Source organism: Cupressus sempervirens, chromosome 3, assembly GCF_028749045.1.
Source record: "Cupressus sempervirens isolate cs-2001-9-10 chromosome 3, ASM2874904v1, whole genome shotgun sequence".
NCBI lineage: Eukaryota > Viridiplantae > Streptophyta > Pinopsida > Cupressales > Cupressaceae > Cupressus > Cupressus sempervirens.
Window position 1 is genome coordinate 674,093,417 of NC_143120.1, and position 16,467 is coordinate 674,109,883.

Genomic DNA, 16,467 nt, shown 5'->3' on the forward strand with positions numbered 1-16,467 from the left:
GATATGTTGGTGTATATCTTAAATACATTTGCGCAGCCATCTCTATTTTTCAGTCATTCATTTTTTAAATTTTTTTTTATTTTAGCCTTTATTTCTTCATTCTAGATATGCTCTGGAACTTGTTAAGGATTCAATGATATTTCTTTTTCGCAACTCACATTTCACACCACCCTCTATTCAGTCAACTCTACATAGTTTTTTTGTCTTCATGGAACCATCTCTTTTTACCAGCAATCACAACTGAAGAATAGGTCACACCTATTGATTTATGCAATCTTATTACAAAGCTGTATCTCCTAAAGGTATTGCTTTATCTTTTTATAAACTTTTTCGTTAGTATTTAATTTATGTTTTCACTCTTTAATATCTTAATGGAACCTTTCAAATGTAATCATTATTTAATAGAACCTTTTCATTATATCTTTGTTAATTTAATCAAACACATAATCTTTATAGTGTATACGATGTATTTGTTACTGATTTAATCAAAATGAATTGCTTCTCAACTTTAATCTTTGTAGCGCTTGCCAAGAAGTAATCGTAATTGCCTTGTAAAACATTGCATCTTAATCTGATTTTGGCTGTCTTCATAAAGAATCACATAACTTTCATCTCTTGTTTATTCTTTTTAATAATAATACTAATCAAAATGCCAACTTCCATTGCCGCATTGTCTTAATCTTTAAATTGTTGTTTATTAGATTCCTGCTCACTATCTTGAGCAAAGATCTCGATTTCATCACAGCCTTCTCATGATGATCTGTTATAAATCTCTTACAAGTCTTTTCTTGACTCTGTGATAAACAGGAAAGATATTCATTAGTTGCTTCAACTACTGTTTTCCCCCAGGCTGGCAGGAACGGTGCTCTGATACCATATGTAATGTCCCCTTCTTGATTCACCCCTAGAATTTGCCCACAAGGATGGCTGTTAATGCTGTTAACTGTTTAGCAGAATAAAATTGGATCTGTGTCTTTTATTGAGCACTGTATATATTTTAATCTCTGTTGACGTCCTTACATATTAATTCTGGAATTGGTTTTTCCTTCCTTGATCAACCTTCTTCTTCTCTGTGTGATATAGTACATATGCTTTTTAGCAGATTTGAATACTTTCTTCTTTGATTGTGTTCCTTTCTTGATCTCTTTGATCGTTCGATGCTCCTTATGCATACCAATTACTTGTTAATATTCTAGATTTCTGTAAATAATCCAATCTGATCGCTTCCATATAGAAATCAGGCTCTCACTTCCTTATAGAAATCAGGCTCTCACTTCCTTATCCCCATTTTTCATACCTTTACCCCACTATTTATAACTTTGTAATGGGAGAGACACAACGTTTTTATCATGTCCATTCTATTGCATGGCTTTTAATTTTTAAATAAAAATTTCTTTCTTTCGACTATTATTTATTTTTCTTATTTCAGCTAGGCCACTATGTTAAGGAATCTGAATCAGTGATAGAGAGAACTTTAGATAGTCTTTCAATTTCAGATTGTATCAGATTTTTATCACAGTTTTATATTCACTCCTGAAAAGTAATATCTAATTGTAATATCAGACTTATATATATATCTCAGACAGAGACTGATATTATACAACTATTACTGTCAATATGTATATTAACAGTGTGATGACTATGATAATTATCTCTGAATTACTGATCTGAAACTTACTTTTAATATCTTGAAATATTGAATTGAACGATTGCTGTGTATGATTATATTACCACCTTTATTGATAGATCATCACAGCAGTCTTGGATGTTTAATATATATCGGTATGGGGATTAAGTCCACGAAGGGACATGACTCCCACTGTGGCTTATGCCATGGGGAGTCGAGTCATGTCCCTTCGTGGCCTTAACCATATCAAATAATAAAGTCAGCAGTTCAACACTAATCGCTTAGTTAACATAGTTGATATTAAATTATGGAAATAGATATGACACCCAATAAAGGTAATAAGAATGTTATTATATAATATTTTATATAAGAGTATTTGTGATTATATATATCATAATTCACAAATACAAATATATATCAATTTAATAATAATGAAATACATGCTTCAATCCAAATGAAGCTACATTCTCAACACAATACAGATCCATTTCTTTTTTATTGTTGTTTGTTTTCCTTAGCCCTAGGTTGGCCAAGTACAGTTCCCTTTACTTTTTAAATTTTCCCGAGTCTCAGGCAGGGTATGATATCAGGCTGGATATGACAAGTTTAACAGTAATCATGTCAAGGAATTTGCCAGAAAACTAAATATCACTGACAGAAAACTAGCACCAAAGGAAAAAAGCTGGACTTGAACTACCTGGATGCATCTACTTTTCTTTATTTTCATGTTTGTTATGAATGAATTCATTTATTACATTCTTTAACTCTCCCCCTTAAGAAATAGCTGAAATTTGATGATCTCCTAGCATATCTCTACACATCAGAAAATGACTAACAACATTAAAAAAAGAGTACATTACGTAGAAGCTATTCTTTGAAAGCACTCCTTGGACCATTAAAAACTTCTTCAAGCTGCTTCCTATGTATAGTCTCTCAGCAGTCATCCAAGTTTCCAACATCATTGGACACTGGTTGCACATAAAAGTGTCTCATCACCCTCATAAATGTACAATGTTGAACTACTAGGTTTTGGATCTCCCTTGAACTATTTAAAATGATTCTTCACAAGAATGTCTAATAACCTCAATGTGGTATAGTTTTTCAGATCTAGAAGCACCATCTCTTTTGAGCATCTTACTCTCCTATATTGCAACCTTCACACTTTCTTCAAATTGTTGATCTTTTCAAAATAGAACAAATTATTCATCTTTAATGATGACATCATCACTATTAATACGTGGTGGCTCCTCAACAACTATATTAATTGATTCCTTGAGTTTCCCTTTGAGAAGGCACTCGCATGATTGCAGTACGATCTGTTTTAACTTTTCATACACTAGTAACACTCCATTTTGTTCTTACCTGGCATTCTCTTTTCCATCCTTTTCGTTGAGGATAATGGAAGCTCATACTGAGTACCTCCTTCTGAATCTCATATGGTTGCTTTCTTTTTTTCAAATAAGAGCTGTGAAATCACATCCAAGTCTTTGAAGGCATCTAATTGAGAGTAAAAATTAACATTGCTATATTTTGAAAGCAAACTATTTTAACAAGATAGCTTTAGCACCTGTAGATTCTACTACTGTGCCATTTATTATACTGCATACATTTTTGTTATTTAGGCGCATTTGTATTTTCACCTTCCATGTGTGAAAATTACGACCATTAAATTTATTAGGAGGTGTTTCCATTTTCAGAAACATTTGTGACTATAATAAAACCTTTATGAATGTATCACAGTTGAAGTATTTGCAGCAGCAACAATGGCTTTGGCGATCCTTTTGCACTTTGAACTCCATTTCTTCCTCTAGCAGCCAGAAAACATAGGTAGTTCTGCAATTTTATAGATATCCACCATAGGTCCACATAGCAGCACCCCCAAATGCACTTGCAGCATCTTTCTCCAGTTGATCTACACAATTGCTACTACAGCTGTATTATCTTTTGTAAGATTGACTGAAATGATTTTAACTGCAGTCAAGGTCTAAGACAAATTCACAAACAAACATTTTCAGCCTTACATTCTCTGCAACCTGTTAGGGAAGTAGAATAAAATCACATTTAAACTCGAAACTGATACCCTGGATTCGGAAATCTTTCCCAAGAGGGGATTTGACAAAGAACCAGTATTGTCTGAAAAATATATATAAATAAAATTCACAATAAAATTACAACAGTAACCAAATTACTACTCAACATCCAAAGCTAATTATTAATGTCTCAATCTTATTCAACCACACTTCAGCACAATAAATAGCAGATTAATAAGTGCAGAATCTGCATTGTAGCCACTGTCCAGAATGTTTCTATGGCAGTGCCAGTGAATCTCCTACGCTGAGTGTGTCAACCAACTCTCACCAATAGTCTTGTTAATCCTTCAACTCTCACCAAGATTAAATATGCTGGGTGTCTCAATCAACTCTCACCAATACTGCAGACTTGATGTGGGCGGTATGTCCCATGCTGAGTGCCATGTTGGCAAAGGTGGCCCCATCATAATAGATAAAATGTTCACCAAAGTACTATACAAAGGTTACGCTATGGGAAGGGACAAGGCAGCAGCAGAAAGGTACAGATAATGGATCAACTTATTTGCAGCACCCAAAGCTTTAAAGTTCCCACTAAACCTTCAACTTGTCATGAAGAATTCAAAAGATATTCTACAGAAGGAAGTGGAGGAGCACAACAAAGAAAAAAGAATATAACAGGAAGAACAACTGAATGACTTGCTGCATACTGTTATTCATTTAATGATACATATAAACAGATATAGCAACCATAACAGTAATACTATAATTATCAAATTTGCCAACAAACTAAATACGACTGATGAAAAATTAGGACGAAACAAAACTAACTTAACAATCAACAACTTGAATATATCTACTGGTCTTTATTTCCATGTTCATCATGAAAGAAATTCATTTTTTACTTGTTAACATAATCCCTTATAGAATTACTGAATTTTAATGATCTCCTAACATATCTCTACACAGTTTAAGCAAAACAAACAGTTCACTATGTGGAAGCTATCATTTGAATTTTGAGAATGGTTCTCGGACTAGTAAAACTTCTTCGGGCTTCTCTCCATGTATAGTTGCCCAGCTATCATTCATGTTCCTGATGACATAGGACACCAGTTGCACGGTAAGTGTTTCATTACCCTCATACTGGTATGATGCTGGACTTCCAAATTCTGGATATCCTCTAAACTATTGGACACCACTCTTCACACGTATGTCTCATAACTTCAATGAGGATCCAAAAGTACCTTGTACCATTCAACATCTATCTTCTATTGCAACCTTCCTTGCCTTCATAGTGTTGGCTTCTTCAAAATAGATCAAGTTCTTTATTTTCAATGTTGTCATTATTATCATCAACATCTTTTGTTTTCTTAACAATACTTACATTTATTGATTCTTTAACTTTTTCCCTTTGAGAATGTTGTACCTCTCTAGTCCAATGAGATTATAGGCTTTGTAAGAGATAATCACAATCTTCAAAAGCTTTTGTTTGTAGCATTTATAGAAATTAGGATTCGTTTGATTGAGATTAAAGACTAACATTTGATTTAAGGGCCTGAATCCATTGAAGATATAAATAGGACAATTCATTTGATGAAGGGTCCACGGCATGATCATGTGAAAATATTGAGTAAATCTGATTTTGAGTTTAATGTAGGAAAGAACATCACTCTTCATTATTTAGATAAGTGATTGGTGTTAATGTTAATTGTAGCTATGGTTGGATTTCTTTAGGCCAACATAGATATCATGTAATTATTATGATAATTCAATTATATTGATAATATAATTATTGATATAGAATTATTGTATTGACAATGTAATCACTATAAAAATTATAATTAATGGGGCCAACTTGAAGAGTGGTGTCCCATGGTGAAGGGTCACCACCAGTAAGCATAAAGGAAGATGAAATCCCCCTCTCTTGGCATTGAATCCTACAACAAATAGAAGAGTTGCTTGGGGGGGCTGGGGGGAGGGGACGATGATAACCATTTATCATATGTGGTTGGGAGGGAAAGGGTGATCTAAGTCATTTCTTGTGGTCAAATGAGCACACCAAAAAGGATGGTATTAGAGCAGATATATTCCTAAGCTTGTGCTAGGTGTCAATGTGATTGAATTGTTCTACTTGTGTTGGATGAGTCGAGCTCCTTCATGATGTGATGAAAGACAAGGGCTTCATTTTCAACACTTATTTGACGGAAAAGAACTATTATACATGGAAGACTCTTTTTTAAGTCCCTTGGCATATGGTGTTGCTAGAGAGAGTGACTCGTATAGTAATTTTAAGTAGATACTATTAGGTTATTCGTAAGGATAGTAATATATTTTCATGTCGATCATCGAAGTCGTAAGTCTCTAACCTTATGGTTGTGGCTTTATAGCAACATATTAATATTCTTCTCAAATCAAACTTATTATTGTTGTCAAGAAAGTTTTTGATTAAGAGCAAATAGGTTTTGAAGGGGCCCAAAAACACTTTACAAAGTAGCGTTTAGGAGGGACCTGGAACCCACACCAAAAGATTAGTGTTAAGGGCCTGAAAGAGGAACAAAGCATAGAGAAGATAAGCCATTGGGAAGGAAAGGGGAACAAGACAAGGAATGCCTCCCCACAACAACAAAGAGTAGCAGTCTAGAGGGAACCAACGAACTTCCCAATATTGACCAATTGATTCGACTTAGGAATTTTATTTGGATATTTTCTTATGAGATCTAAGGCTCATACCAAAAGGAGGAGGAGATTTCTTAGAGTTTCTCTGTTGATCGTAATCTATACTTCCTTAATATTAGCAGTCATTGTGCCAAGCAAGTCCACAGAACAATCAAAACTAGTAGCCATAGGAACACCCAACACATTACAGATAGGGCCCCAAGGAAAGACAACAACAATAGGCGCACCATCATAACAGTAGAAGCAGGGGTGACAAGCTCCTTAGGGATGGGAGGTAAAATAGAGACAACACCAAATGACGGGTCAACAAGGTTTCCATCAACAAGGATACCATTTGAGACAACATTAGAAGGGACAACACCATCAATAACTTTCGTAGGAGATGAGTGTGAAGCATTACTAGAACTTAGGTAGCACCATCTAGTTCCTTGAAATTTTCTTATCCCTCTTGTTGAGAAGAACTCTTAAAAATAGTATAATGTTGAGAAGAGGCACCCTTCCACCATGAAGAGGACTTCTTCGACTTAGCTTTTTCTAACACACATTTTGTTGCAACATGCCCAGTCTTAGAGATACCTTATACATCTGAAAGGAATTCCTTCATAGTCCAAATAATGACTCCAAGAACCCTTTGGAGACTTGAGCTTAATCTTTGTAGGCAGCGCCTTGGAAGTATCAATATCAACCAAATTACGAGTGGAGTGGAAAATATCATAAGACTTTGCATCCACCATTAGGAAATCTCCTAAGGAATTCCCCACTTCCTCAAGGAGTAGATCCACCCAAAGATGAAGAGGGATATTTGCATCTTGTAGAAGGATTCAGAAGAAGGGTTGAAGTCATGCCACAATTTCATCATCAAGGGGAAACGATTCTTCCTAGTAAAAAAAGTGCTTACAAACAATAGCCTATCTATCCACAATATTTTGAAACTTGGTAATAAAAAATCCTAGTTGAAGGGAAAATTTGGACTAAATCATAAATGAGAAGCTCAGAAGACTGGGCCAAAAATCCTTAAGTCAAAAAATTATTCTTGACAAAAGATTAAAAGCCACCTGATTTATCTCAACAATTTTCTCCTCTAACATAATAGTTATGGATCGACAAATTGGGAAAGGTACAATCTCAACACCCTTACCCCTACCAACAACAACTTTGTTTGTATAAGAGACCCCAATCGAAGAACAAGCCTATGATGGACCACCAATAAAACCCTTAGTGCCAACAACACTGCTAATAGAAAGCAAAATGTCTTTCCTAGTAGAAGAGTTGGAAGGAACAAACTTCCCATTACCTAAAGTGGAAAGGGAACTCAACGAAGACAACCACACCACCCCACCATTAGTACAATCAAGAAACACCATCAGAGAGGAGATGCCAAGCCCATCCATGAACACACAGGGATTCACAGGATGCACCTCCTTGGTCGAGGAAGGAGTAAAAATTGATGCTTGCCCAAGAGACTTGCTTGACACACAACCATCAAAACCAATGGGCAATGAAACACATCTGTAGTGACCTTAAAACCTTTAGCAATACATCCTCCAACATCAAAGGAGTGGGGCGCACCAGCATTCGCTAAAACTCTAAAAAGGAGCGTGCAAGAGAACACATTTAAAATATTTGCGTTGTGAAAGTTATCTTTGCCGACAGAGGTTATTATATTGGTTTGCAGTTAATATAGTGGATGTTGGTACACTATCATTTACCCAAAAGGAGGCCCTCATTCTATAACAAGTCTAAGCCTTAGTTTGACACTGGTAAGATTCAATGATCTATAAGAAAGGGATGTGATTTTTCCCTTAGGATACAAGAAGGAATTAGATAGGATGATTAATCTAGACTTTGAATTTGATAGTCGTAATAGTACCATTAAAAATATGGATTTGAATCCTAAGGACCTTGGAATTGACTTATGTAATATGAGTGATGTTGGTGGATTATCAGGGCGGGTGTCGAAGAATGGGCATCATCATGAATTTGATATTGGGAGTTGTAGAAAGCCTTTGCTTTTGGAGATCATTTAACATGAATAATTTGATATCAACACAAGGTTTAGAACCCAACAAGGGACTTGGGTCAAAGACATTAAATCCCTTTGGATGAGTTATTGAAGAATTCTAGCGCCATAGGGATTGAGGATCTTGAACATAGGATATTTGGAAAATCTTTCAAGTTTGTGGAGGAATGAGTTCTCCTTAGCGACATTTATTTTTTTGAGTTTAGGAGCATCTCTGATATAAACATCCAACTTCAAATATCAATTGTAGTGACATTGATGAACATCTATTAGGAGGCAAACTTTTCTCTTATATAGATAAACATGTTGTGAGTGGCATGGTTAATATTTGGGTACCACTCTTCATATTCTTTAAAACAAATGAAACTTCACTTGAATTTTGGCAAAGCAAGAAGTTTATTGTTAAAACTTGTATAGTTGACAATGATTATAAGATTTGTGATGGATGTTAATATTTGTCGAGGCTGATTATATTATTGGGCATATTAAGTGATTTCATTTTGTGGAGGTAAACTGACACTAACTATAGTTTGGAAAATTATATCATTGGATGTACTGAATATTGATTATTAATGCTTTGTTACTAATAAGGATGTATATAATTGGTCATTCTTTCCAACAATTTTTGTCGTGAGTTCATTGGTTCATTTGAATATTTTTTAATACAATCTTTGTCGTGAATGGTAAATGCAATATTAAATGGTATTATGAAGTGTTACTATCTAGTGTATGAAGTTTGAAATGATTTTTTGGGAGAGTTTATTGTGACAAGAGATTGTTATTTTTAATGTCTTTGTGATTCTTTTTGATACACAAGAGATCATAGACAATTTATATAGAATTGTTTGACAATATGAGAGTGAGACTCTTATTATTGTGTGAATAGATTTTGTATATACATGTTATATGACTCAAAAGGATGTCATACAAGTGCATGTGGCAACACTGTGAGTGCTCTAGTGCATAGGGGGAGAGAGGGAACTAACATTGGAGGAGATGATGTTTGAGGATTTTTGGGTCAAAGACGAAGTTGTCAAGGAAGACTCTTGTTATCTAATTTTCAGGAGGATTAGCCCAAGTTCAGTTGAAGGCCCTATTGCTCAAGGAGCTCAACTATTAGATGTAGGGTGTTATCCTTTGACAACAAGATATAAGTATTTTATGAATATACCTTTGAATATTGATCATGAATTTTATGTAGATAATTCATGTGATAACATAGAGAATAGTGAATAATGTATGCTTCTAGCATTAGGCAAGACATAGTTTGACTCTATTATTAATCTCTCTAAAATGCTTCTAGGACAGATTGAGAAGCATGATGAGATATTGTATTCACATAGTTAAATTTTGAGAAATCATGACATGAGGTAAGAGCTTCAAATTTAGTCCTCTACAAGATCAACAAGCTCATAAAGAAGTGTGGCTTCAAAAGCTCCTTGTTGGTCATTGGAGTAAATTTTAACTCATTGAACAAATAGTCATGTGCCTCTGATGAGGAGGCCTATTAGAGTAGATTCAACTCTAATACATCTCATAGTAAAATTGCTTATCTAAACTAAAGAGGAGTTGTAAGGAATCAAGAAATGATTCTTAGTTCTGGATACAATTTGGATCTCGACGAACTAGACCTCAGTCCAACCCTTTGACTAAATATTTGCAGTATGATTTGAGCAAAGTGATTTGGAATTAGGTCAAGAAGGGAATCCTAAACACTCGGCAACAATAGCGGATCAAGTTAATTTTCCCGTCTTTGGAGGCAGTTTAAACCTAGTTGTATTCTTGGAGCAAGATATTCCATGATTGGGACCATGTGAGAAGGGTATATTTCCATGTCAGAGGGAATTGGAAGACAATTTCCCTCATTTGACATTCAAGGATCTTGGTCATATTGGTTCAAAGGGAGTGGACCATGTTGAGATGGTTTCTCTAGTGGTCAACGGTCAAAGTACTATGATTCATGAGATTGAGTCTCATGTATGTAGCCTAGAAGACCTTTATATTGAAACCTAGTCATGATATTCCTAGATAGATGGATGCTTGGTGAGCTTGGGCTTCACTAGGAGTGATGCAAACTCCAACCTTTAATTTTTATGACAGGTCAAAGTATGTGGAGATCAGATTTAATTGTATTAGAGACAACGTGCAAAGGACCCACCTTATGGGAGTAGTCATGGGGTATATCACTACATAACATAGATATTGTGAAGGATTTCTCCCAAGCTAAGAGGGGGTTTTAATTATAGATATGGCTAGATTCCTTTAGGATGACATAGATATCATATAATTTTTGTGATAATATAATTAATGGGACCAACTTGAAGAGTGATGTCCCTTGGTAAAGGGGCACCACCAATACTTAGGCTCATTCAACAACAATGAATAACATAAGTTGTTATTTTTAGATCAGATTTAATAACAAGTAAAAAAATACACATAGAACAATGTACATGGATATGTATATCCCTGGAAAACCCTTTTACTTGAGGAAGAAAAACCCAACGATTCTTTTCTAACATATCAAATACAATGGTGAATAAATTGTAGTTGAGAAACATGCCAAGAAAGCATAAATACAATGGCTTGAGTTGCGAATCTGCTAAAGAGTTGCAAAGATATCTATATTAATAGAATGAGGAGAGTCTATCTGCTTTTATTCAAATCGAGGAGTAACTTCCACTTGAGTCAATCCAATTATTTTATTATATTTGGTTATAATTAAGATGACTTGTCATCAAGCCGACTGGGTAAATACTTCTTGACACTAAAATATCAACATAACCAAATTCACATGAAACCAAAAACAAAATGACACAAATTTACCTTGGAAACCCCATTGTGGGAAAAAAATGCAAACCCATGTTTATTCGGCTTCAAGGAGAGATACTTCAAAAACCTCTTTCTTTGTTGAAACATTCGCTCTCCCTAAATCACTAAATCGTGCTAATAAAAAATTGTCCTAGCCTCGACACATGGCTTCCATTTATAAGTTTTGGCTCCAAGAACACTCATGCTAAACTCCTATATTAGACAATAGTTGTATATTTAGATGGCAACCCTATATCTAGACATCTTTCATGAATTATGCATACTACAAGAAAACTATGAATTTTATCTAAACTTACGGAAAAATAAATTAAGTTTGAATTTCCTCATGCACACTAAAAAAAGACAAAACATGTAAAACACCTTTTAACCTTTAGAAATCAACACTCCCTCTTAACAAGGAAGGTGTTGTACACAACTCCCAACTTATCCCTAAACTATAGAAATTTGCCCCCATCAAGGCCTTGGTCAAGATGTATGCAACATGCTCATTTGTAGGAGTATATTGCAACTTCACTACCCCTTTCTACACAAAATTAAGTCCTATGACTACAATTCTCCCTTCTATACACAATCTTTGATGTACTAGTACTTGGTCTCAATGTTCTTTGACTAGTTTGATACAAATTTGTTGTTGGATCTGCTCTTAATCATTCAAAAGTTTATGAAGCTAGATAGCCTCACATGTAACCATACTAGCATATAATTAGCCTCTTCAAAACTTACTGCAACTACCTTTTGTTTCCTATTGTGCCAAGAGATTGCTTCTGATTGCAAATTGAAATTTCCCCTTGTGGTGTTTTTCTTGTCATTTTTACTATTTGCCCAATCCTAATGCGTGAACACCTGGAGCTTCACTCCATCTTGCTAAATATACCTTAGACCATAATCAATTGTACCTCAAAGCTCCTTAAAATATGCTTCGCAGTTGCCTAGTGCATTTGCTTAGACTCTAGCATTGACTAACTAATTGAGTTTGATATGAAACAAATATCTAGCTTGGTGTTGACTAGATACATAAGAGAGCCAATCAATTGGTTGTATAAAGTAGGGTCCATTGCCTTTGATATGAAAGCATCAATCTTCTTCTTGTTGGTTCAAGTACCTTAGCCCATAATCAATTGTACCTCAAAGATACCTCAAAATATGCTTTGCAACTGTCTAGTGCATTTGCTTAGACTCTTTCACTAGCTAACTAATTGAGTTTGATATGAAACAAATATCTAGCTTGGTATTGATTAGATACATAAGAGAGCCAATCAATTGTTTTTATAAAGTAGGGTTTGTTGCCTTTGATACGAAAGCATCAATCTTCTTCTTTTTGGTTCAAGTGGTGTGGACTTGGGCTTATAATCCTCCATCTTGTATCCCTTCAAGGTGTCAATTGTGTACTTTCCTTGTCTAAGGGAAATCACTCTCTTTCTCGAATAACACAAAACCCATAAAATAATGCATCAACCCGAAGTTCTTCATCTTGAACTCTCTTGTAAGATCCTTCTTGCATTGTTCTTTGAGCTCCTTGGATCCTATGAGGAGCAAATCATTGACATGCAACATCAATACGAGGCCTGTCCTTCACCTGAACATAGTATAGGTTTGGATTTGCCTCACTCTTGGTGAAACCCAAGCTTTGTAGGCAATTGTCCTTGGGAGCCTACTTGAACCCATACAATGTTCTCCTCAACTTCGTACATGGAAATCCCTCCCAAGAACATTAAAATATTTCAGTTACTCCATTGAGGAAGCTCATCTTTAAATCCTTATGGTAAATCCCTCAACCCGTTTGCACTGTTATGGAAATGATAGCCTTGTGTAATGTCCCCTACTTTGAGGTTGGGAATTTTCAATGTTCAATGCACATTATTTGGCATCTAAATTTTAGTTTATTATAAGAAACAATGAATAATTCATAATATAATTAATAATTAACACATTTAAGCTGATAAAACATAAATTAAGAGGGAACATACTCTAGATAGATCGAAGCACCAAGTGAACATCAACTCTGGCCTCAAGACTAGAAGCAAGCCCTCTCTGTACATTTGTCCCCAACATGTGGTATAGGTAGCTATACTTCCCAATCACATGGTACCAACAGGCTCACTCCCATTGTGCTGAAGGAGATAATGAATCAACCACAATGACTTAAGACAATCACCCATGGCTAACACACATGTCGATCGAGTATGATACCAACATCTACACGATCATGAAGACAATGCAGTACACCAGGTCACTGGTCAGACCCACTATAGGATAACTATGTAGGGACTCTAGTGGAGTGTAGGTCACTTGGCATCGGGAAGCCCACGCTATATGTGGTATGGCTCAACTCCCCTCGGGAGGCCACATATCTGGGATGGATCAACTCCAACAGGAGGCTACATATCGTGCCCTCACAACAATTGCTAAAGATTGTAGATGTACAAACACCACACCCTCACACTAGTGCAACAAAGATGTACATGTGCTCACTTATCATTTTATTACCCATTTATTAATTTGGTTATCACCACGTTACCTAGTAGACCACTTCTGGGCCAAGGTACATGAGAGAAGCCACTCTACGTCCCTCTATAATACTCATGCTCATCACATGAAGAGGCCCATGGGCAATGCAAATTCCCAACCCAACCCCCAAATGAACAATCTCTCAATCGACCTATATCCAAGAGTTTGGGTCTTGCAAGATCCTATCATACGCATGTGTAAGTGCTCATGTGTGGGCACAACCAACTTCACAAATATAATCACATAGTACCAATGCAAGGGTTGGATATGAGAAATGCAACAAAAGATACAAGTATAACAACTCACTCAACTTGCTTATATCTAGGAGTATGGATGTGACACGAATCCCAATAATGCAATAAAACACCAAGTATCATGCCAAAATTCAAACTTCTTAGATAATAAGAAAACTAAAATTCTAACTCTAGAAAATGATCACAAAACCAAGGGTCTGATAAAATTTACAAAGTAGGCTCAGAAACCCCCTCTGGCAAATCCAGTGAAATTCCAAGTCCACAAAAATATGAAGTGACTTTGGGTCAGGAAATAAAATACCCTAGAGCGTCCTATAACCATTATGATTCAACAATCCTAATCATTGAGGCATGAGCAACAAAATCAAATCTCTAATTAAGCCAAACAAAGATGAGCAAAGATCAGAAGGCACACAAAATTAATGAGACGATGCAAAAAATACACAAAAATCAAACATGAAATAATTCAATGAAATTAAAACCCGCTAGTCTAAATCCCCACCCAACATCACACTTTATAAAATCTTGGATCCAAACACTTCACGAAAATCCAATAGCATGGAAAATTTACAAACTCACATGTTGAAAAAGTAAAATGGTCATGCCCATCTAGCTAGATGATAGGATTGCATAAAAATAGAGTGGAACATTAGTTCTCTACTACCTAACATTTAGAAATTGAAAGAACATATTAAAAAAGGCTATAAACAATAAAACCAAAAATCCCTATCTTGTAGCCAGCCCAAAGGGGAAAACAAGAAATACCATCATAGAATAATGGGGCCGCCATATTGAATGAAGCCATTGGCATAGCGAAGCAATCCCAATATGAGTCCAATGAGACCGATCTCTTGAAGATCCGCCAAGCCAAACTCCCACAACGAACATAACACTGGTTTCTCACAAGAGGGTTTTCAGAAATTTCCTCCAAACCCATGAAATAACAAATTGAGGAGTATAGAAACTCACTTTTTGCCTAATATAAGCTTTTTATCAAGTGACTAATAAATTAGAATATTAAAATAACTTAATAAATTACTTGACCATTGTCGCAAATTAAATCAGGCAATTCCAATTAAATTGCAATTCAATTATGACAAATTAGTCGACAAATAAAATAAAATAAATAAATTGAATAAAATCCGTCTAACTTATTAAATGAACATTTAATAACCATTTTCTGTGCCATTATGGATTCCTAAATGCACATACACACTTATAGATCTAGACACATATGCTCAATGAATTTGGATTTACCAATTACTAGAGAGTTAAAAATAATCAACATATTTTTTGCATATTTTGAACCTGAGTCCTTTTTGCATATTTTTTGGTTTTGCAAGCGTGCTCAGAATTATTGGCACCGGATTCATGATTTTTTCAAGCCTTTCAGTCCTGAACCTTTTTCATGGCACATGATCCTGCTCGGTGATTCCCCCAGATTTCCTCGGAAGTTTTCCCAGATTTGGCATACTTTCAGGATGGAAATTTTGTTTTCTCTATGGAAAGATAGGAATGCAGTTTTATTCACTCATAGTTTTTTGGATGTTAACATTGCAATGTACACTAAGACATGCATTTGTAACAATGTCATTATGCAGATACAGGTGCAAGCTAATAAAGTTGCCCTGGAGGTTGCCCACTTACAGGAATTGTTAAATCACTGGGGCAATGCTCCTTGTACCATTGCTAGAGTGCCTTCGGATGCCTCGGCTAATGCCTCCTCGTCTTGCGGTCGCCGTTCCAGACGCCAGTCCTCTGGCCGCCATTCACACACGCAACGCTCCCAGGGTCCCCGCCACCGCTCTCCTAGCGGTGGTCATGGCGGTTGGAGGTGTCGCTCCGCTTCCCCACCACGTGGTGGTTCTGGTTGGTCCCCGACTCCCCCCACTCCCCTGGGAGGGCTTCTGGCCGGTCTTCGGCTCCTCCCCCTAGACAAGCACACTCTGGCAAGTTTCCCCGGTTGGCCTTGGCAATTTCTCCTCCGCGGCCAGACAAGAAGGATGTGGAGACTGCAAATACCCCAGATCCTGCAGATGTTGTTGACGGCTGGATTGTTCATAGTCTGCCTCACAATCCCACTGATGCGTGGGGATTTCCTGATAAAGATGATCCTCCTCCCTCTGCTGGTACTGCCTTGGCAGCATGAGGTTGTTTAAAATGTTTTTTTTTGATGAATAGTTTATAGTTTCTGGCTGCGGCCATGTTGTTTATTCCGGCTTCAGCCGATTGAACTCATTCACGGGGTGATCCTGTATCCCCTGGCCCTTTTTTGTGAATTGTAATCTTAGTAAATTTTATTAATTGAAAAGGACTATTCATCAAAAAAAAAAAAATCAACATAAAGGTATATCACCTATAGGGGCGATATTGGCTCAAGATGAAAGGCCAGATGACCAACTCTATGTGCCACTACCAGGGATATAAGTCTTGCATCATAAAAGGACACGATTAAGTGTAGATACACACTATATAATAGCCGAAGCAACATTATGCAAAATAACGTAATAAAGCATCTAATTAATC

The 16,467-nt window shown here is 36.1% G+C and overlaps 1 protein-coding gene across 3 annotated transcripts in view; it reads left to right on the forward strand.

The window, feature by feature from the left end:
- LOC149568524 (uncharacterized) overlaps nt 1-16,154 on the forward strand; it is a 49,643-nt gene extending 33,489 nt beyond the window's left edge. For 2 of the 3 annotated variants that reach the window (XM_089821423.1, XM_089821422.1), the window contains exon 3: nt 808-1,124. In XM_089821423.1, the coding sequence (XP_089677549.1) occupies nt 808-908 (101 nt within the window). In that variant the 3' untranslated portion in view covers nt 909-1,124. Of the gene's footprint in view, nt 1-807; nt 1,125-15,542 lie in introns of those variants that run through there. The other variant, XM_089821425.1, reaches the window with a different exon arrangement.
- The last annotated feature ends 313 nt before the right edge of the window (nt 16,155-16,467 follow it).